General features: G+C 35.5%; 1 protein-coding gene across 1 annotated transcript; it reads right to left on the bottom strand.

Moving 5' to 3' along the window:
• Positions 1–17759: 17759 nt before the first annotated feature.
• On the bottom strand, positions 17760–19916 carry Vps45 (Vacuolar protein sorting 45). Its single transcript, XM_023166674.2, has one exon. The coding sequence runs from the start codon at positions 19743–19745 to the stop codon at positions 18036–18038; it is 1710 nt and encodes a 569-aa protein (XP_023022442.1). The 5' UTR covers positions 19746–19916; the 3' UTR covers positions 17760–18035.
• Positions 19917–21759: the final 1843 nt, after the last annotated feature.

The following is a 21759-nucleotide window of genomic DNA, read 5'->3' as shown; positions in this document are numbered from 1 at the left end:
AATTATCTTGTCAACTATATCTGAGTTTAAACCGTTTGCTTCAGCTACATACCGAAACACTCTCTCTTCATTGTCGTACTTATCTTTCTTTAAAGGAAAAGTTATTAACCTGTGTACCAGAAATTGCAGTGCCGCCATTTTGTGTTGTGGACAATGATTCGAGTCATTGGGAATGTATCTGAAAGTGCCCGTGTCTTTCTAGTCCAATAAAATGAGGATTTAAATTACCATGCAAAAGGCAAGCCTGCATTTTTCAATATAAGTTGATTTTAGCATACATTCAAAGGATTTATAGTTAAAAAATGTTGAATTTCATTTAGGGGATAGAAAATGAATAAAAACTACCCCGAAAATCCCTTTTTTGAATATATCTCGAAAGCATAAAAATATATCAAAAAAAGGTCGAAACAAAAAATGTAGGCAATGAAATTTTCTATAAAATCGTTTCTGATCACTTTTGACGTATTTGCAATAGAAACCGAGATATTTGCAATAATCAATTAATACTTATAGTTCAGACGGGCTGCAGTAGAGCGGCTAATTCTGTCTGGCAACAGGTATTATGAGATATTCACCGAGCAAGCGTAACGAAATAGGTCGATGTTATAGATTGTGAAATAAATCATTGTAGTTGGGTGTTTGGGAGAGTGACCACACTTCACACTTCCCGATTTTCGCGGGGCAGTCCAGCTTTTTGGTGGGTTTGGGTTACAAGATTTTTTTTTGGAACTTCTGTCCAAGGGCACCGAAAATTATGATCAAATGCTCATTCGATTCAGAATGACCCCTAGTAACTTTTTGAAAAATTTCCAGAGAGGCTCAAAAAATTGCAAAAGTAAAAATTTAGTAAAAAAAAGCGGGGTTTGGTTTTTTGCAAATATCTCTGAGAATATTAAAGATATCCGAAATTAGAAAAAAGACCTTTGAAGTGGAAAAAAATTACTGAATAAACAACCTTCCCAAACTCTATCACCAACATTTATAATTTCAATAAAGAAGCGAAAATAGCTCTAAAAGCAGACAATGCGCGTCCCGTACGCGCTGACCGATATGGACCTTTGAACAATAAAAATTATTTCAACCCATTAAATATCATCATTAGGAAAAAAAACTTCACATACCTTCTAGACACTTGAATGAACGAAAATTCACGGAAAAAATTTTTCTCGTGATTATTTTATTAGATATACTTTGGTTAATTAACTAATTTTTAAAAGTTTTGAATTTACATGAAAACCTCGATAATTTTTAAATTAAAAACCTCAATTTTTTTACTTCTTGAAACTTCTCTTGAAAGCTTTTGAAAAAGATTCCCGTTAAAAAAATATAAAAACTATGATTTTTCACATTGTTATTAATAAATAATTGAAGATAGTAAAAAGTGCAAAATTCAATTGAAGCAATGAAAAAGTTTTCTTTATATTCGAATTTGTTTATATTCTTATTATTGAGAGTTACATAAAAATGGTTTTTACGCAACTTTCAGCTCTATTTGTTTGAAAAATTGTTATAAACAATTGTATTGTATATGAGATATTTGAAATTTTTCAGAGGGGATTTTTATCACTAATGAATATTATGATTTTTTGAAACAAAATCATTTCTCAAAAAAATGTATTGCTTAAAAACGCATTTGTTGATTCACAATTTTGTTTGCTACTAAATATGAATATCGAGGAATGATTTTTTTTAATGCTAATTTCTATTTTTTTTTATATTCTGGATAAAAACTGTGTTTTTTATTCATATTTATTCAATAAACAATTTGTTTTGAAAAATTAATTTTTACAATTTATATTTTTTAAATGCTACCAAAAAAAAACAAAAACAACAATTTGTTCCTTCTTGTGACACATGGTTTTTGAATTTCACTAGTTCGGACTTCCATTGTCTAATATGAAATCCCTGAAACAACTGAAAAAAAGGAAGAATTAAAAATGAATAGCTGAAAATAACAATTATATTAGGCAAAAAACCTGAAATGAAATAATAGTGAAATGAAATACAAGTGAAAATAGAACAATTGACCAAAAAATAAAAAAATAAAAATAAAGAAATTAAAATGAAAATGAAAATAAAAAGTTAAGAGATTCCAAACCAGGTTAGTTCACGACGTTTCGATTGTTAGTATCTATAATCGTCTTCGGGCGATGACTGGACTGATTCCTCGGAGAGATGACTATTTATGGGTCGTTCGAGTACTTTCATTTATCTCCGCTTTCCATTTTTTTCGCTTCACTGGTTCAGTGGGAGATAACCGTTTGGCGGAAGTTGGCCATTTTTCGCTTGATGATGGGTTTCCATATGTTGCGTATCTCTACGCTAGCTTGGGTGAAAACGTTGTTGGACAACATTTATGCGGCTTCCTTGAATTTTCTCCCAAACCAATGTTCCTCTCTGTGTATGATCTCAGCTTGGAACCACTCGATGTTGGGTTGATGGGTCCAAACATGTTCAGCTTTTCCTAATTTGCTGGTTTACCCTCACTGTGTGTGTTTCTTGTGCTCGGCAATGCGAACATTCAATGGCCTCTTAGTTTCACCAATATAGGATTTTCCGCACTCACAGGGTATCCGGTAAATGCAATTCTTGGAATCGCAGTCCGCGTTTTGTGGCCTGGTTTTCGTGAGGCTGCTACGGATAGTGTTCCCGGATTTGAAGCAGGTTCTGATGTTGTACTCGGAACCAATTCTTCTAATTCTCTCCGATAATCCTCTGATGTAGGGAAGTGCAAGCACTAGTTGTGACGGCTTCTCTTCCTTGCGAGGCTCCTGCTGTTTTTTAGACAAAGTCTTTTCTACCATCGCTTTGGAGTAGCCATTCCGTTGAAGATCATTTTTGGTGATGTCTAGTTCCTTCTCGAGATCTTCCTTCGTATTACAGAGCCCAAAAGCACGGTCTAATAGAGTCTTGATGATTCCTCTTTTAGTCGATTGATGGTAGTTGGATTCGTGGTTCAGATACTGTCCCGTGTGAGTGGGTTTTCGGTATACAGATGTTTCCACTTAGTGTCGGTCCTCTTCACCAAAACGTCTAAGAATAGCAATTAGTTGTGGATTTTCTTCTCCATTGTGAAAGTGATGGAAGGTATCACGCTGTTGATGTGTTGATGCGTCTAGGTCAGTATTCCCATGGGTCCATATTATGAAGGTGTTGTCAACATATCTCAAACAGACTCGAGGTTTCTTGTGGGCTTCTTCAACGGCCAGAGTTTGAAACCGCTCCACATATATGTTGGCTATGACTGGTGAAAGTGGCGATCCCATTGGCAGCCCCTCATCTTGTGTAAAGAATTCGTCCTTCAGTTGGAAATAACAGTTTCGTGCACAGCATCCTAGTAATTATATAATTACTTATAATTAATAGGTAGATTCGTTCTCTCTTTCAGGTTCCCGTCTTCGGATAGCTTTCTCTGATTGATTTGGAGTGCTTCTTCGACCGGAACGTTGGTGTAAAGGCTTTCCACGTCGAAATTAATTAGTTGATCTTCCTGTGTGACTTCTTAGATGTTTTGGTGAAGAGGACCGACACTAAGTGGGAAACATCTGTATACCGAAAACCCACTCACACGGGTCAATATCTGAACCACGAATCCAACCACCATCAATCGATTGAAAGAGGAATCATCAAGACTCTATTAGACCGTGCTTTCGGGCTCTTCAATACGAAGGAAGGTCTCGAGAAGGAACTAGACATCATCAAAAATGATCTTCAACGGAATGGCTACTCCAAAGCGATGGTAGAAAAGACTTTGGCTAAAAGACAGCAGGAGCCTCGCAAGGAAGAGAAGCCGTCACAACCAGTGCTTGCACTTCCCTACATCAGAGGATTATCGGAGAGGATTAGAAGGATTGGTTCCAAGTACAACATCAGAATCTGCCTCAGATCCGGTAACACTATCCGTAGCAGCCTCACGAAAACCAGGCCACCAAACGCGGACTGCAATTCCAAGAATTGCATTTACCAGATACCCTGTGAGTGCGGAAAATCCTATTTTGGTGAAACTAAGAGGCCATTGAATGTTCGCATTGCTAAGCACAAGAAACTTACACAGCGAGGGGAAACCAGCAAATTAGGAATAGCAGGCCATGTTTGGACCCATCAACACAACATCGAGTAGCAGGAAGCCAAAAATTTCAATAATTCTTATCCAAATGCCTCAATTTTGCTTTTTAATATTTTTTAGGTGAAGAAGAATGTTTAGTACTAAAAATCGTTATAATCAAGGACCCATTCTTTTTCAGAATCCTCATGAGATTCAGCGTTTTTCAAAATATCATAAATAATCAGCCACTTCTGCTTCTGTTGATTTTCTGACATATTATATGTATAGATAATTTTTTCTTACCTTTCCCAAATAGGGCGCTGGTTGGGTCACAACCTGCGAAAGCGTGTGCAAATAATATGAATTGTTTGAAATTACTATCATCAGAAGTGGAGTATAATTTATTGGTAGATTTTTCGAACTAGTTAGTTTATAAATAAAATGTTATCGTCTGTTGTTGTGAGACCAATCAATAAAACCAATAAATCGACGTCGTTGCCAACAACTGCAACTGAATTTCAATGGTTATTCTTCAATTATATCGCGGTATTGGCAATAAGTAAATCATCATCTTCATCAGCTTTCTTTACTTCAATTCCAGTCGAGCGTAGATATTCACTCAAATTCAGAACAAAATTGTGTTTGTTACAAATATCTGATAAAAATTTGTGTAAATGTAACAAGAATATTTTTGTCAAAATCTACATCTGCAGCAACATTTTTCTCTTGTTTTCGATATCTTTCGTAAGACTTGACACCAAATTGATCACTGCTGTATCCATACAACCACTGCATTACTAGTAAAATGAGTAACAATGTATTGACGATAAGATTGATATAATTCCAAGTATGTTTTACCATGAGGCCAGGTGACTTGGTGGAGTAAAAACCCCCCATCAACGACGAATGAAAAAGATAATAACAATTTATCACTTTCAAGACTGGTTTTGGAAACAGTAAACAAATCTGACTTTTGGGTCTTCCTCATGAAGCCTGCAGAATCGAATAATGATTGTGAAAATGGCGCTAATTCGTATTCAAAAGCTTTTTCAGTAAGCTCTTTATCGTCTCTAGTTAAGACGTTATGTTGTCTGATGAGTGTACTTTTCTCTTAATGGTCATGCTAATCGGCAAAATTGCCGCTACTGATCAACGGAAAATCATCACTGGATGAGAAAAGAACACACGCAATACTCTCAAAAGGTCAATGTTTGGGCAGAGATTGTAGGAAACCATATCATTGGTCCCTTTTTCATTGAGGGCAACTTGAAGGGCGATAATCATTTGAAACTCAAAATAATGTCATATCAAGGTTAGCGAATTTATATCCTGATCCAGGAAACCCTCTAGTTCCAGTGAGTACGATATGGTTTTAGCAGGATGAAGCGAGGCGAGGATCGATTGAATGGCCAGCGCGAGCACCTGATCTTTCACCATTAGATTTTTTTATGGGGATATGTGAGGGGCAATGTTTACGAAACTATACCTTCAGATTTTAATGACTCAATAGAACGAATAACGCTTGCGATTAGGTCGGTCATGCCTGATATGTTGAATAATGTTAGAAGACAGTTTTATTTGAGATTAGGATGTTTCCAAGACGTTTGCGGTTTACTTCGTTAACATCCATGAATCTTTTTCATATTCTACATTCAATTACGTTTTGCATTACATTTAGTTTTTGAGTGTATTTAAAAGCGATAACATCAAAAAATTGGGGGTTGTACCTGTCATTCGAAGGGGGCTGAAGGTAGGGGTGACAATTTTAAGTAGAAGAATGTCAAATTATAATTTACATTTGACGTCTTCCGGGATTTTTTCAATATGTACTGTAACCGTAATAATAAATTTATTTCATTTGGCTTTTACACACTGTATACATTTCACAGATTAAAGAATACAAATTTATTTTCGATAATATTTTTGTGACACATGTGAATAATAAATTATTCAATTTTTTTACATAAGAATGAATAAGATGAATAATTCATTATATTCTTATAAATAATTTCTTGCAATAAAAACATTTTACTGTTAGGTTCTGTTATCGTAGAGTAAAACATAAAATAATATACAGTTTATACAAACCATCATGAAATCGACATGACTCCTTGGCTTTCCACACTTTATATTTCAGGTCATTTTTCACTTTACTTTCGTCTATTAATGTCTTTAAACCATTTTTTTCACAGTTGCAATTGTGTCACTATCACTTTCAAGAGACAATTCACAAATTGAGCACAATTCACGTTCCATTTTCACTTTTCACAGGTTCTTCAATAAAATGCAAAAAAAAACACTCTAATGAAATGGATGCAAACACTTTCGGGAATGAAAATAAATATAACTCGCATTCATTCATATGTGCACCTGGGAAACACCGACAACACCACAAGTAGTTTGTGGACAACACTTAATCTATTTCGTAGTGCTGGAGAGATATAGCCGCTCTACTGCAGCCCGTCTGAACTATAAGTATTAATTGATTATTGCAAATATCTCGGTTTCTATTGCAAATACGTCAAAAGTGATCAGAAACGATTTTATAGAAAATTTTATTGCCTACATTTTTTGTTTCGACCTTTTTTTCATATATTTCTATGCTTTCGAGATATATTTAAAAAAAGGATTTTTGGGGTAGTTTTTATTCATTTTCTATCCCCTAAATGAAATTCAACATTTTTTAACAATAAATCCTTTGAATGTATGCTAAAATCAACTTATATTGAAAAATGCAGGCTTGCCTTTTGCATGGTAATTTAAATCCTCATTTTATTGGACTATTCCTGTAAATGTCAAATTCTATTTCGTTCTGTTCGTTCCTTATGACCAATACATCTAAAAACGGCAACTTTCGTTCTTTTTCTACTTCATATGTGAATTTTATACTCTTACACCTGCAAGTTGTTTAATGCTGAAAGGACATTCTCAATTCTGGTTATCTTTGTATCCATTACAGCGAATATGTCATCAACATACCTGATCCAGACCCTAGGGAAGTAACTGAGTTCTTTCCCAGCTTCCGTCTCAAACCTACCCATGAATAGGTTCGCTATAAATGGAGACATAGCCGTTCCTTCACGCTGTTCATAATATGAGTCATTATATTGAAAACAATTTTGATCCATGCAAAGCTTGGTGAGTTGAATGTATTCTTCAAAAGCTTCATTTGCTAAGTTGTTCGATTTCAGAAGATCCCTCAAATACTCTTAGAGCTTGTGATATTGGGACGCTTGGAAATAAGGAACTCACATCGAACGATACCAATAATTCACATTCTCCCAATTTAATATCTTTTATTTTCTCTATGAATTCTTGTGAGTTTTTAACACTCGCATCGGTTGGGCCGATCGGGAGATCGGGAGATCGGGAGATTCTTTTGTCAACCATTTAGCGATATTATACGAAGGCGAATTAATTGCTGAGACTATTGGTCGCATCGATTTTCAAGGTTTGTGTATTTTTGGTAAACAATATATCTTTGGTACTGTGGGATTTGAAAGTTGTAGCCTCCTGTTTAAAATTGGTGTGATCAGTGTTTTGCATTTTTTATGTGGCTTTTACGTTAGCGGTCATTTTGGATAATGGACTTTGTGGTAACTTCTGATATGGACCATTTTCAATTAAGCTGTCGACTCTCTCAATTGGTTATTCTGTGAAAACATATTTTATATTCCATTTTTCAACTCTGATATTCCAAATTTGAGGTTTTAATTTATATAATAACGTTATAAAACTTACTGTTTGTGAAATATGAACTGCCAAGAGTTAATTAGCTGTGAAAACAATTATTTGTGTAGTTAGTATAAAAGAATTGAAACTGTAGAAACGTTTCCATAAAGCTGTCAAAGGGTCTAAAAATCAAAAATATTGTCAACAACTCACCTATTTATCTCTATCATTTAAACAAGAATACTCTCCGATCAAATGCAAACCTTAACTATTTTCTAAGGGTTTGGGTGCCATTTAAAAGAATGTTCTTATCGCGTATTTTGTTGATGACGCATGTGTATTTGAAAGTGGCACAGATTAATCTGTGACTGTGATAAAGTTGTGTTTTGTTGGCAAACAGATTGAGTCATTCTCTCGCCATATTTCTGAGTTACAAATATTTCGAGATTAAGAATACATTCACAACTCGCATAACTTTCCACGTAAAAAGTATGTGTAATAATGTTTAAGACAATGGTACAAGCAGAGATGATTAATGCTTGTGGGACGGTGAGGAAAGGTAGGAAAGATTTGTCAAAAGACCTTGTTGACGATAAACGTGTGAAGAGGGGCGATTGGGATTGGCGGGTTAGCATGGATGGACTGATTTTTCTAAAGTGGATGGATAATAGACCAGTCCATTTTTTGAGTAACTATTTGGATCCTACCAAATCTGATTCTGTTCGGCGTACGAATAAAGATGGTTCTTTTCAAGAGGTTAATTGTCCTATATTAGATAATGAAGGACTATAATGATCACATGGGATAGTAGATAAGATGGATATACTGAAGGCATGCTATGAAGTCGACAGAAAGTCAAAAAAATGGTGGCATAGAATTTTATTTTATTTTATAGATGTGTCTGTCGCTTGTGACTTCCTTCATTTCATATAAAAAAAGTATAGATTCCCAGGCCCAACTTTACCTAAAATTATTTCGTATTTCTGTTACACTTGGGCTGGTAGGCGCTGAATCAAATTCCAAGAGAACGCCAATCAACCGCAACATCAACTTCAAATAATTTCAAACATACGGTGCCGTATGAAATTAGGTTCTTACGACTCTTGCACATGCCAAGCCATGGAAAGCCAGGAAGATGTGGTAGCACTAAGTTGGAGCCTCATAAGTCCAGATGGCATTTTACTAAGAAACTAATATGATATTTTGTCGAATTTTCCATGAAAACACTGATTTGTTTCAGATGTGACTTCGCATTATGCCTCTCCGACAAAAAACTGCTTTATGGAATTTCATAAAAAGTAAGATGTATTCATATATGTGAAATAAAAAATTGTTTTCACCGACTAGTGTTCTCACTGTGAGCACTCCCTTCTAAAGCTAATTCAAAGGCAAATCATAAAAAATAACAGTAGGTATAAAAATATTTAATAATGTGTTGAAAATCATATGCAACCGAATATTTGAATTTTTCCCTCGAAAAATAATTCTGGCCTCAAAGGTTCAAATTGTGAGGTTAGTTTAAAATTGTCTTCGCTCATGACCACGTAAGACTAGTTCCAACTATCGGGAGACATTCGTCCATGATAAGCCTGTTCTAGTCTCAAGTCTGTATACTAAACTTAGGATAAACTATAATAGAAAACGATAGCCCAGTTTATGCAATTGATTTATCTCAAATCCTGAGAAATATTATTGAATCAGTGTTAGTATTTTTCGGGTTTGAAGGCCGTCAATTTTTGGAATTTCTTTCTGACGTTTCGCTGGCGCGAGTGGTTAGTCTTAGATTTTGCAACACAAACGATAAATACCATAATTTCAAGAAAAAAAATTTATTCAAAACTCATTCCAGTTCATTCCAATAAATGTTAAAAATGTTTTTTAAACGGTTTTATTTAGCTTGCCCTGATGTTTGTTTGTGTCAAATTTATTAATTGAAGTTTGACCAACTTCCTGTTGACAGATTGATCTGAAATTTAATACATACATTAAGTTTTGATGACAATACAATTTAATAAATTCAGTATCATTGTAAATCCAAAATGGCCGAGGCTACAAAATGGCGGATAACATATGTTTTGGGAAAGAAAGTTTTTGGCTTTCTACTACTCCATCTTGTACAAAAAACAAGGATGAGGGAATCTTCCACGGAAAGGAAGGAAGTAATCAATTTTAAAATAAGTAACTCTATATATGGATGTGTAGATCATGCAAGATGGAGTAGTAGAAAGCCAAAAACTTTCTTTCTCAAAAATGAATCACTCCTATAAAAATATAACCCCTTCAATTCAACATATTATTGTTTCACAACTACCTCAATATGTTTGAAGGTGATTGACAATGTTTCGTGATGAATTTCACTAGTTCGGACTTCCATTGTCTATTATATAAAATGATTTGAAATCCCTGAAACAAGTAAAAAAAGAATAATTAAAAAAGAATAGTTGAAAATAACAATTATATTAAGCAACAATAAACCTGAAATGAAATGATAGTAAAATAACCTACAAGTAAAAATATAATAATTGAATAAATAAAAATTAAAGGAATGCAAAAAAAAGAAAATAATAAAAATAAAAAAGTGTAGAGATTCCAAGTCACGTTAGTTCACGACGTTTCGATTGTTGGTATCTACAATCGTCTTCGGGTGATGACTGGACTGATTCCTCCGAGAGATGACTATTTTATAGGTCGTTGAAATACTTTCACTTTCTCTACTTTCCATTTTCCGCTTCACTGATTCCGTGAGAGATGACCGATTTGGCGGGAGTTGGTCATTTCTCGTTTGATGATGGGTTTCCATATGTTTCGTATATCTACGCTGGCCTGGCTGAATACGTTGTTGGACAACATGTATGCGGCTTCCTTAAATTTTCTCCTGAACCAATGTTCCTCTCTGTGCAAGATCTCAGCTTGGGACCACTCGATGTTGTGTTGATGGGTCCAAACATGGTCTGCTATTCCTGATTTGCTGGTTTCTCCTCGCTGTGTGTGCTTCTTGTGCTCGGCAATGCGAACATTCAATGGCCTCTTAGTTTCACCAATATAGGATTTTCCGCACTCACAGGGTATCCGGTAAATGCAATTCTTGGAATCGCAGTCCGCGTTTGGGGGCCTGGTTTTCGTGAGGCTGCTACGGATAGTGTTACCGGATCTAAAACAGGTTCTAATGTTGTACTTGGAACCAATTCTTCTTATCCTCTCCGATAATCCTCTGATGTAGGGAAGTGCAAGCACTGGTTGTGACGGCTTCTCTTCCTTGCGAGGCTCCTGCTGTCTTTTGGCCAAAGTCTTTTCTACCATCGCTTTGGAGTATCCATTCCGCTGAAGATCACTTTTGATGATGTCTAGTTCCTTCTCGAGACCTTCCTTTGTATTACAAAGCCCAAAAGCACGGTCTAATAGAGTCTTGATGATTCCTCTTTTTGTCGATTGATGGTGGTTGGATTCGTGGTTCAGATACTGTCCCGTATGAGTGGGTTTTCGGTATACAGATGTTTCCCACTTAGTGTCGGTCCTCTTCACCAAAACGTCTAAGAATGGCAATTCATTGTGGATTTCCTTCTCCATTGTGAAAGTGATGGAAGGTCTCACGCTGTTGATGTGTTTCAGAAAGGCGTCTAGTTCAGTATTCCCATGGTTCCATATTATGAAAGTGTCGTCAACATATCTCAACCAGACTCGAGGTTTCTTGTGGGCTTCTTCAATGGCCAGAGTTTCAAACCACTCCATATATATGTTGGCTATGACTGGTGAAAGTGGCGATCCCATTGGCAGTCCCTCATCTTGTGTAAAGAATTCGTCCTTCAGTTGGAAATAACAGTTTCGTACACATCATCCTAGTAATTCCATAATTACTTCTATAGGTAGATTCGTTCTCTCTTTCAGGTTCCCATCTTCGGATAGCTTTCTCTGTATGATTTGGAGTGCTTCTTCGACCGGAACGTTGGTGTAAAGGCTTTCCACGTCGAAACTAATTAGTTGATCTTCCTGTGTGACTTCAATTGACCCTAGTAGTTCGACAAAATGTCTTGAATTCTTCACAAAAGACGATGTTTTCCCTTGTAATGGTTGTATTAAGGGAAGTAAAAATCTAGACAAGTTTTGAGTAGCCGAATCTCTGGAGCTGATGATCGGTCTAAGCGGAACGTCCTTCTTGTGGATTTTGGGTAGACCATACAAGTGAGGGGGCTTACTGTGGTGTGGTGTTAGGCATGATCTTTCCTTGTCCGAAAAATAGACTTTGTGTTTTTTCAAAATCTGGTACAATTTCCTTTCGATTGATGCAGTTGGGTCCCGTACGATCTTTGTGTATCGTCCCTTCTGCAGAACCTCTTCGATCTTCTGTTCGTAGAGAACGGTATCCATTACCACAGTAGCGTTTCCTTTATCTGCAGGTAGGATCTTAATGGTGTTGTCTCTACGTAGGCCGTTCAGAGCTCTACGTTCTTCCTTACTGATGTTAGATGTTGGAACTGGTTCTCGATCCAACTGTTCTCTAATTTTCCATCTGAACTCTTCTGCCTCGGTCTGGTCAATGAGGGAACTGGTGGATTCCACTGCAGTAATTATCTCCAAAGTGGGCACAGATATTGGCGTAATGGCAAAATTCAGGCCTTTCCTCAACAAGGATTCCTCTATTCCCGTGAGCGGGCGGGAACTCATGTTGATGACGTTGGTGGCTTCATAGTTGTCCAGTTTTCGGTCTGTATTTGGGCATTGTTTCCTCACTAACTTCCCCCACTTTCTGTTGTGGGTATTCTCCATGTCTTGGCGGATCTTCAAGCACGTCCTTTCAATCTTGGCAAAGATTGGTCCATGATCATCTTCCAATGTCTCTCTTCTTATTTCTTCGAATCGTTCTGTGGCATCCTGCAGCAAAGTTGACCTCTTCCAACGGTGATAATTGATTTGAGACCTTATCAGTGCTCGGCTGGCGCGTTTCAATATGCGTTTAGCTCTCTCTCCTGGGATTGGCGATTTCAGTAGAAAACCTTTGGGGATGATGTTATTGTCTCTGGCTCTGCACAGAAAACTGAAGTGAGTTTCTTCCTTTGTAAGCTTGACCATAGTCTTCTCATATCCTCGGAATAAGTCGCTGGTTCCGGGTCCGTACCGGGTATTCAACGTTTGTTTGAAGTTTAGATCCGGTAACACTATCCGTAGCAGCCTCACGAAAACCAGGCCCCCAAACGCGGACTGCGATTCCAAGAATTGCATTTACCGGATACCCTGTGAGTGCGGAAAATCCTATATTGGTGAAACTAAGAGGCCATTGAATGTTCGCATTGCCGAGCACAAGAAGCACACACAGCGAGGAGAAACCAGCAAATCAGGAATAGCAGACCATGTTTGGACCCATCAACACAACATCGAGTGGTCCCAAGCTGAGATCTTGCACAGAGAGGAACATTGGTTCAGGAGAAAATTTAAGGAAGCCGCATACATGTTGTCCAACAACGTATTCAGCCAGGCCAGCGTAGATATACGAAACATATGGAAACCCATCATCAAACGAGAAATGACCAACTCCCGCCAAATCGGTCATCTCTCACGGAATCAGTGAAGCGGAAAATGGAAAGTAGAGAAAGTGAAAGTATTTCAACGACCTATAAAATAGTCATCTCTCGGAGGAATCAGTCCAGTCATCACCCGAAGACGATTGTAGATACCAACAATCGAAACGTCGTGAACTAACGTGACTTGGAATCTCTACACTTTTTTATTTTTATTATTTTCTTTTTTTGCATTCCTTTAATTTTTATTTATTCAATTATTATATTTTTACTTGTAGGTTATTTTACTATCATTTCATTTCAGGTTTATTGTTGCTTAATATAATTGTTATTTTCAACTATTCTTTTTTAATTATTCTTTTTTTACTTGTTTCAGGGATTTCAAATCATTTTATATAATAGACAATGGAAGTCCGAACTAGTGAAATTTACCTCAATATGGGTATCAAATGACAGGGCTTGACTAAATGAATATTACTACAGGGGTATAACTATTTTGCAGGTCTGCAGGTCAAATTGTTCTCAGTAGACATTGCTCTCGTAATCTTGTAGGAGGACAGAAATTTTTACAGGTCGGGTCTGTCAGACATGAATCTCGACCAGGTTAATCATTTTCAACAGAAAATACTTCGAACCCCCACCCAAAAATTTGACAATTCTCAAAAATTGGAAATAAATTTTGCAGGTCAGTAGAAATTCTTGCAGGTCGGGTATATGCCAAACATGAATCTTGACCAGGTTAATCATATTCGACAAAAAAATTTCGACCCCCGCCCTTTGAGTATGGAAAAATTCCACATTCCTCATTAAATTGAAAATAAACTAAAAATTTCTAACCACCACCCAAAAATATCACAATTCTCAAAAAATTGGTAATAAATTTTGCCAGTCGGCAGAAATTCCTGCATGTCGGGTATACCAAACATGAAATTCGACCAGGTTAATCACTTTCGACAAAAAAATTCAATCCCTACCCTTTGAGTATGAAAAAATTCCACATATCTCTTAAATTGAAGTTAATCATTTTCGACAAAAAAATTTCAACCCCTTCCCTTTGAGTATGGAAAAATTCGATACACATTTCTTATGAATTGAAAATAAACCTTGCAGGTCGGCAGAAAATTTTGCAGGTCGGGTATGCCAAACATGAATCTCGACCAGGTAAATCATTTTTGACAAAAAAATTTCAACCTCTACCCTTTGAGTACTTATGGAAAAATTCCACATTTCTTATTAAATTGAAAATAAACCTTGCAGGTAGGCAGAAATTCTTGAAGGTCGTGTATGCCAAACATGAATTTCGACCAGGTTAATCATTTTCGACAAAAAAAATGTCAACCCCTACCCTTTGAGTATGGGAAAATTCCACATTTCTCATTAAATTGAAAATAAACCTTGCAGGTCGGAAGAAATTCTTGCAGGTCGGGTATGCCAAACATGAATCTTGACCAGGTTGATCATTTTCGATAAAAAAATTTCAACCACCACCCTTTGAGTATGGAAAAATTTCACATTCTTGAGAAAAGTGGAATTTTTCCGTACTCAAAATGTGGGGGTTGAATTTTTTTTCTGTCGAAAATGATTAACCTGGTCGAGATTCATGTTTGTCATACCCGACCTGCAAAATTAATTTTCAGTTTAATGAGGAATGTGGAATTTTTTCATACTCAAAGGGTGGGGGTTGAATTTTTTTCTGTCGAAAATGATTAACCTGGTCGAGATTCATGTTTGGCATACCCGACCTGCAAGAATTTCCGTCAACCTGTAAAATTTATTTTCAATTTAATGAGGAATGTGGAATTTTTCCGTACTCAAAGGGTGGGGGTTGAATTTTTTTCTGTCGAAAATGATTAACCTGTTCGAGATTCATGTTTGGCATACCCGACCTGCAAGAATCTCCGCCGACCTGCAAAATGTATTTCCCATTTTTTGAGAATTGTAAAATTTTTGGGTGGGGGTTGGAAAAGTTTTCTGTCGAAAATGATTAACCTGGTCGAGATTCATGTTTGGCATACCCGAACTGCAAGAATTTCCGCCGACCTGCAAAATTTATTTTCAATTTAATGAGGAATGTGAAATTTTTCCGTACTCAAAGGGTGGGGGTTGAATTTTTTTCTGTCGAAAATGATTAACCTGGTCGAGTTTCATGTCTGACAGACCCGACGTGCAAAAATGTTTGTCCTCCTGAAAGATTACGAGAGCAATGTCTACTGAGAACAATTTGCTGACCTGCAGAATAGTTATACCCTTACTCTTGAAGATGATCACTTTGGTGATCCAAACACGTGTCGAAGTGTTAAATTAACGGTTTGGTGTCGGAAAGAAAAACTCCGGTAATATTCATTACTACACCAAAGGTTCCAAACAGTGCATCAATCACAAGGGCTTGATTAGTAGAATAGTAGTACACTTTGAAAAAGAAGCAAATTCAATATGGCCGCAGCTACAAAATCGCTGATTACCTACATATTTTTTCACAACTGTCTCAATATGAGTATCAAATGACAGAACTTAACTAATAGAATAGTAGTAGATACACTTTGAAAAAGCTGCAAATTCAAGACGGCCGCACTAAATGAACTAAACAGAATGCGAAGAACTAGTGACAAAATTAGAAAGTAAAAAGTTGAAAATAAAATAAGTAAAAAAATATATTATGTTAAATGTTTTTATATTGAAAAAAAAAAGATACTAGTGATGTAGATAACTGAAAAATAAATACGAAGGTTATTTACTTTATTGATATCAACTTTAACAATGAAGTCTCTTCACAAATTAATTTCCTTCATTTTGAAATGTTTCTGGTATAATTTCGTTGTGACCACTTTTTTCTGAAATGAATTTCAGTTGTCCCGTATCCCCTCAATAACATCAAGAGGCATCATATGAACTCTTGTAAGAGATTAAGTCTGCCTATCTACCGATTTAGATAATTGACAAAACGAAATAAGTTTTCATCTGATATTATGTTTCGGCAAGATGAGGTACCTTTTTATCATGGAACACTGGTTCAAAAGTGGCTAAATGACAATTATCACAACCAGTGGATAGGCAAATGTGGTTCCTTAGAGGGACCTTCTAGTTTTTTTGAGATTCGTGACATCTGAAGTCGTAAAAGGTGAATTTCTATTTTCCTCAAAAAATATTTATTTATCAAATCCATTTTGCTCCCTTCAAAGTAGCCCCCCTCCGATATTATATACTTGTGCCAGCGTTTTTTCCAATCCTGGAAGCAGTTCTGATGTGCACTTTTTGATATGTTCTTGAGCTTTCTCAGTGATTCGGTTTTTATGCGTCCAGGGCGAGCGTTGTCTTTCGCATCTTCTCGATCTTCTATGAAAAGCTTATACTACTTGTAAACATTTTTCGGGCTAAGAGTACAATCACCTTATGCCACTGTCAACATTTCATGTGTTTTGAGCACGTAATCAATTTGTTTACACAAAATTTTATACAATTTTTCTGATCCATTTTTTCGATGGTAGAAAGAAAATCGCCGAACACGCAAAACACTTCTAACTCTCATATCTGTCACCCACCAACTAAACATGCTAATCAGCTGTGAACTGTGAACTAAGTTTGAGACGAATGTACCAACATAAAAAAAGTCCCTAATAGAATGTATGTATCGCGCAAAATTTGAACATTCTCCTTATTTATTAACAGTCTACGTACATTACATAACCGCAGCCTCTTCCAGAGCTCATGGTTGAAATAACGAAATTACCCTAAATCATTCCATAATGTAAGAAATGAATTCGAAAATAAACCACATTACTGTCAGGAAGTGAATGGTGAACATTTCAAATATTTATTGGCATTAACTGGAGTGAGTTTTGAATACATTTTTTTCTTGAAATTATATTTATCATTTGTTTGCATATCCCTAAAACGAAAATAAAACTGCCAATTCGACTCACGATTGGAAGGTCGTGATTTTCGATCCTAACCTCGACCAGATATTTTTCTGGAGAGGAATTGGGATGATTCTGCAACGTTACATAATTGACGGACAGCCATGATGCTCCCTAGGTGGCTCTGGGAGTTATTAACAGTATTTACCCAGGACACGAGGCTAATGACCAATACAGTACTTTTGATACAACTACTTCTATATGAACAATTAATTATAAGTAAATCACTTTCACCTATTCAGTTTGTTCTCCAAACATTCGTTATGGAATTGAGTCAGATATCATTCATAAGAACGCTACAGAATATAGTGCATAAAATAGGTATAAATTTACATGGAATACTGTCATCGTCAATGACAGACGATATCTATATTTCAGAATAAAACACTTGTTTTATTACCTCTTCAGCACCTATCTGAATAATGTTACAAAATGAGGCACTCATTTCATTACACACAGTTGTTACGTTACAGATGTGAAAAATCTACTCATGTTACGATGGGGGCACTATTCATATCTGCACTTTGTGTATAATGTGAAATCAAGTAACTGGTCATTTCCTTTTGTACTTGTTACAAGAAGAAGTAACTAGTTGTACTTGTTACAAGAAATAGTAACTAGTTGTCATAATGTAATTAAAACATCAACAATATATAAAAATAAATACAGTTTTTAGAACATAAAATGAATCATATACATGGCAATGAGCTATCCACAGGAAAATAAAATATAATTTGAAGCATACATTTCAACAATTACTGAAAAAAATTACATCATTTTCATTCTTACTCCTACATTCTCCATAAGAAAGTCAACTCAAACAAACGTTATTTAGAATATGAGAAGTAATACACTGAAAATTCTCGAATACCCTTAAAATATATTATTTTTTCAATCAAACCTCAAGTTCCTGATATTTCTAGTATGTTTTCTAGGTACATCTTTCATAGCTTGTTCAACTTCATCTAAAAAACTAGAGGAGTTATGTATAGTAGTACCTCCCAGAAGAAAATTAAAACTAGGATAATTCTTGTTGAATGAATGAACAGTCAGTGATTCCTCATAAGTGGCACCACCAATAATAAAAATAATGATGTCTTGATGTCTTCCAGCACTACTGTGGTTACCAACCAAAGGATAAATGTGATCTCTCAAACGACCTTTCACAATGTCCTCCAAAGTTTCATGAAGCAAAGGTTTATGCTGAGTGTAAACATTATCAACACCACTAAGACCTTTGATGAACCTTTTAGTTATTTTCACAGCATTTTCAGCATCATAAATATCACTTTGCCTAGCATGAGAACTTGCATACTCCAAAATATTTACAATACTTTTCAGTAATCTTTCAGAAATGTTTCGTTTCTTCAGGTAATCGATGAGCCCTGAAACATCATAATTACTATGGCCTTGATACCTCAGGGCATAAAGCATAACTAGCTTCGTCGCATCAGTATCTCTAATTTTATCACTTGCTAATAGTTTCTTTATGTTCTGCAAGTGTGAGGAGTGATCATTTTGAGAAGAAATTTCCTGTTCTGCCTCAGAAACATCCAGCAAATGGTATTTGTTCACCATAGAACTCAATTCACCGATAACTGTAACATGTTTAGTAACATTTCCTGATAATTTCTTGAACTGCGGATAAGCTTCCACAAAATTTTTCATGTCAGCGATACTTTCAATCTTTTGGTGGCTCTTAGCCTTTGCTTGAAATTGATCCATGAGTTGCTTGATATTGGTTCCAATTTCACCATAATTCAAGAAAATATTTTTGGCATAAAATGTATCTTGTTCAACTGATAATACAACTTCAGATAGTTCTTTTGGAACACCAGGTACCTTTGACAAATTCACTCTATTGTTACCGATTGTAAGTAACTCATGTACCATAGCTTGGTAGGTCCACTGATTTAATAAGGGAGTTATCGGGTCATCTCTTCTATCTAAGATCAATAATAAAGAGGCGTTGCTTTGGCCAAATGCAAAAAGTGAAGATTCTTTACTCATTATTTCATCAATTCTCATAGCAAGATCTTTACAAACACCAGAATTGCCTTGAAAGCGAATTGTGGGACATTTTTTTAAAGAAAGTAGAACAGATATTATGCCTTGCAAAGTTCGGAGTAAACAAGCGGGGTTCCATTTTAAAGAAATCATGCAGGTTGGTAAACCAATCGAAAATAAATGTGGGTTAACAGCTAGATAATCCATGTAGAACTCTTGTACCTCCTTCACTACTTCTTGTTCATCATGTTCAGCTAGAATTTTTATATCAGCTTTTGCTATGATATTACTGAAATATATGTAATAGGCTCCATACTTTGGTGATCTCAACTCATCACATAAAGCAGTGATATTTTTTTGAGTGGGTCTCAGAAATACTAGGCATTTCAAGTAACGAAGACCAGTTGAATTTGAAAAATTTGGAGAGTCGATCCTTTCTAAAAGAAAAACTTCCTTCTGTTGAATTTCTGATTGACCATATACCATGCTTATAACACTTGTAGTTTCCTTATCCATTAACAATACCTTCATACCAGGTTCGCTTTCTTCTGTCATTTTAACGACATATGCCTTTACGGCTGCTATTACATTCATTTTCGGTATTTTCCAAATCTAAAAACTTGTAATTTTCTGAAAGAACTGTTTACTGTTTATAATCCCCATTAAAACCCAGTGACGTTATAATAAATATGGACTAGCCAAGCCATTGAAGAAAGAACATTGACTCCAACGACTCCAACAACTAAAAAACGACGAAGAGATTTCACGGTCTGGCATTTACGTTCACGAGTTGCATATTTCCATGTCAAAATTTTGAGATTTGATTTGTCACATGATGCTGTGACGCAGTTGCCAAAACGTGTTATCCGTAGGTGTAGGTCACTTCACGCCCAGTCCATTATTATAATGTCTATGTTACAACCATAAATAGTGACATGACAATCTATTGACTTGTTATTTTGACAACATTGATATTGACGTTTCAAAAGTGACTGTCTACTACAAAAGTCCAAAGAATGACCAATTTTACTTACTACATACTCGACTGTAAGCCTTGTCGTCACGAACGGTTATCGTTATAAGAAATACTATTTATATGCATAGAAATAAATAAATCACCGTATAGGTACATGAACGATCTACAATAAAAATACTACTGATCATAAATTGTTTTGAACCTTTGAAAATGTGCTCATTTATGTTTGATAATCTCACTGGTCAATTGAAACAAGACAATTTGGTAATTATCAGAATTATCTATTGTGAGAAAATCAACTCAATAAACTTTATTTTCAATGTCGAATAATGCTTATTTTTTTTCATGACAGGCACAGAAGCGCCCAAACATAAACAAAAATATTGATTACAAATATGTTGTAGAATAAGAAAATCTTCAAATTGTGATGATGTCACAAATTGCATGTTGGGCAAATATTTTTTTGCCTAACATGAATCGCATCAATATTATAAAAATGATTGCAATGTAAGGCGGTACCACAGATGGCGATACCACAAAAATATCAATGATGTAGATGAATTTCTTGGGTATCATATGCGAACAGCATCTTTTCTATAGTGAACAGATAACACGCTTTATTAATGAATCGTATTCTTTTTTACGAATTCAGATTTTATGTTATTTATGCATGCATGCAACATATGGATATATTTGAGATATAATATAGTCACCTGGGAATCATTTTCCATCCTTAAACACACATCTCTGAGCATTTAGTGAGAATTAGTGTATATTGAATACACTAAATGGTTAGATTGGATTTAAAAAAAATACATAAAGTAAATATATATGAATTGAAGGGATTATATATATTTTTTTGAATATATATAGTTTTTGAACGATGCGTGTTCACTTTGGTTGGATAACTCTATTAGGATAAGATGATGGAAACTAAAAGAAGATTTACGAAATAAGCTGTGGGGATTGCTGCTATGAAACTGTATGATGGTCAGACTAAACAAGTTATTGTTTTGAGAACACGAGGGTGCATATTTGGTATTTCAGACCATGAAAGGGTCTCTCATCGAAATGCCTTACGGACATGAAATAAAAGAATAACATAGTTTGAAATTGTCCTGGCTGGTATATAATACTAGATTTTTAGATGGTTTCGAAATTTTGGAAATAGCAAAGTATAAGGCTTGATAAGAATAATGGACAGTGATAAAAATCCAGAAGTTCATTGATTATTCTTCAATGAACTACCATCCCAATATAAGTACTCCACTCAATTTATACTTGAAAAAATCACACTATTTGAGTTATTGTTTCTGTTAATTCATCTCCTGTTGACGCCAACTCAATCAAAGAGTTAGAGTTTTATGTATGTTTTGTGCCTATGTCGGAAAATTTATAAGTACTTCAAAAATTCCACATGTGAATTAGCAATACTATTGAAATACTAATCATTATAGATGAGTTTTTTCAACAAAAATTCAGTTGGCTTTTATCTATATGATTTCTATATTTTTTGTTGCAGTGAGTAAAAATTTTCCATATTGGCACAGATCAGTAAAATATATTCCTCTGTGATCAATTGGAGTATTACCTGGCAACACTGACCATCATGTTTAGACTTTTCACTATCAG

This window comes from Leptinotarsa decemlineata, unplaced genomic scaffold (assembly GCF_025532065.1).
Source record: "Leptinotarsa decemlineata unplaced genomic scaffold, Ldec_3_MD MMD2_tig00026317_RagTag_RagTag, whole genome shotgun sequence".
NCBI classification, from domain to species: Eukaryota; Metazoa; Arthropoda; class Insecta; order Coleoptera; family Chrysomelidae; genus Leptinotarsa; species Leptinotarsa decemlineata.
This window is presented reverse-complemented; position numbering and strand designations above follow the sequence as displayed.

Excerpts from the sequence above, each read along its gene's own strand:
- Vps45 (XM_023166674.2), bottom strand. The coding sequence starts at position 19,745 with ATGAATGTAATAGCAGCCGTAAAGGCATATGTCGTTAAAATGACAGAA.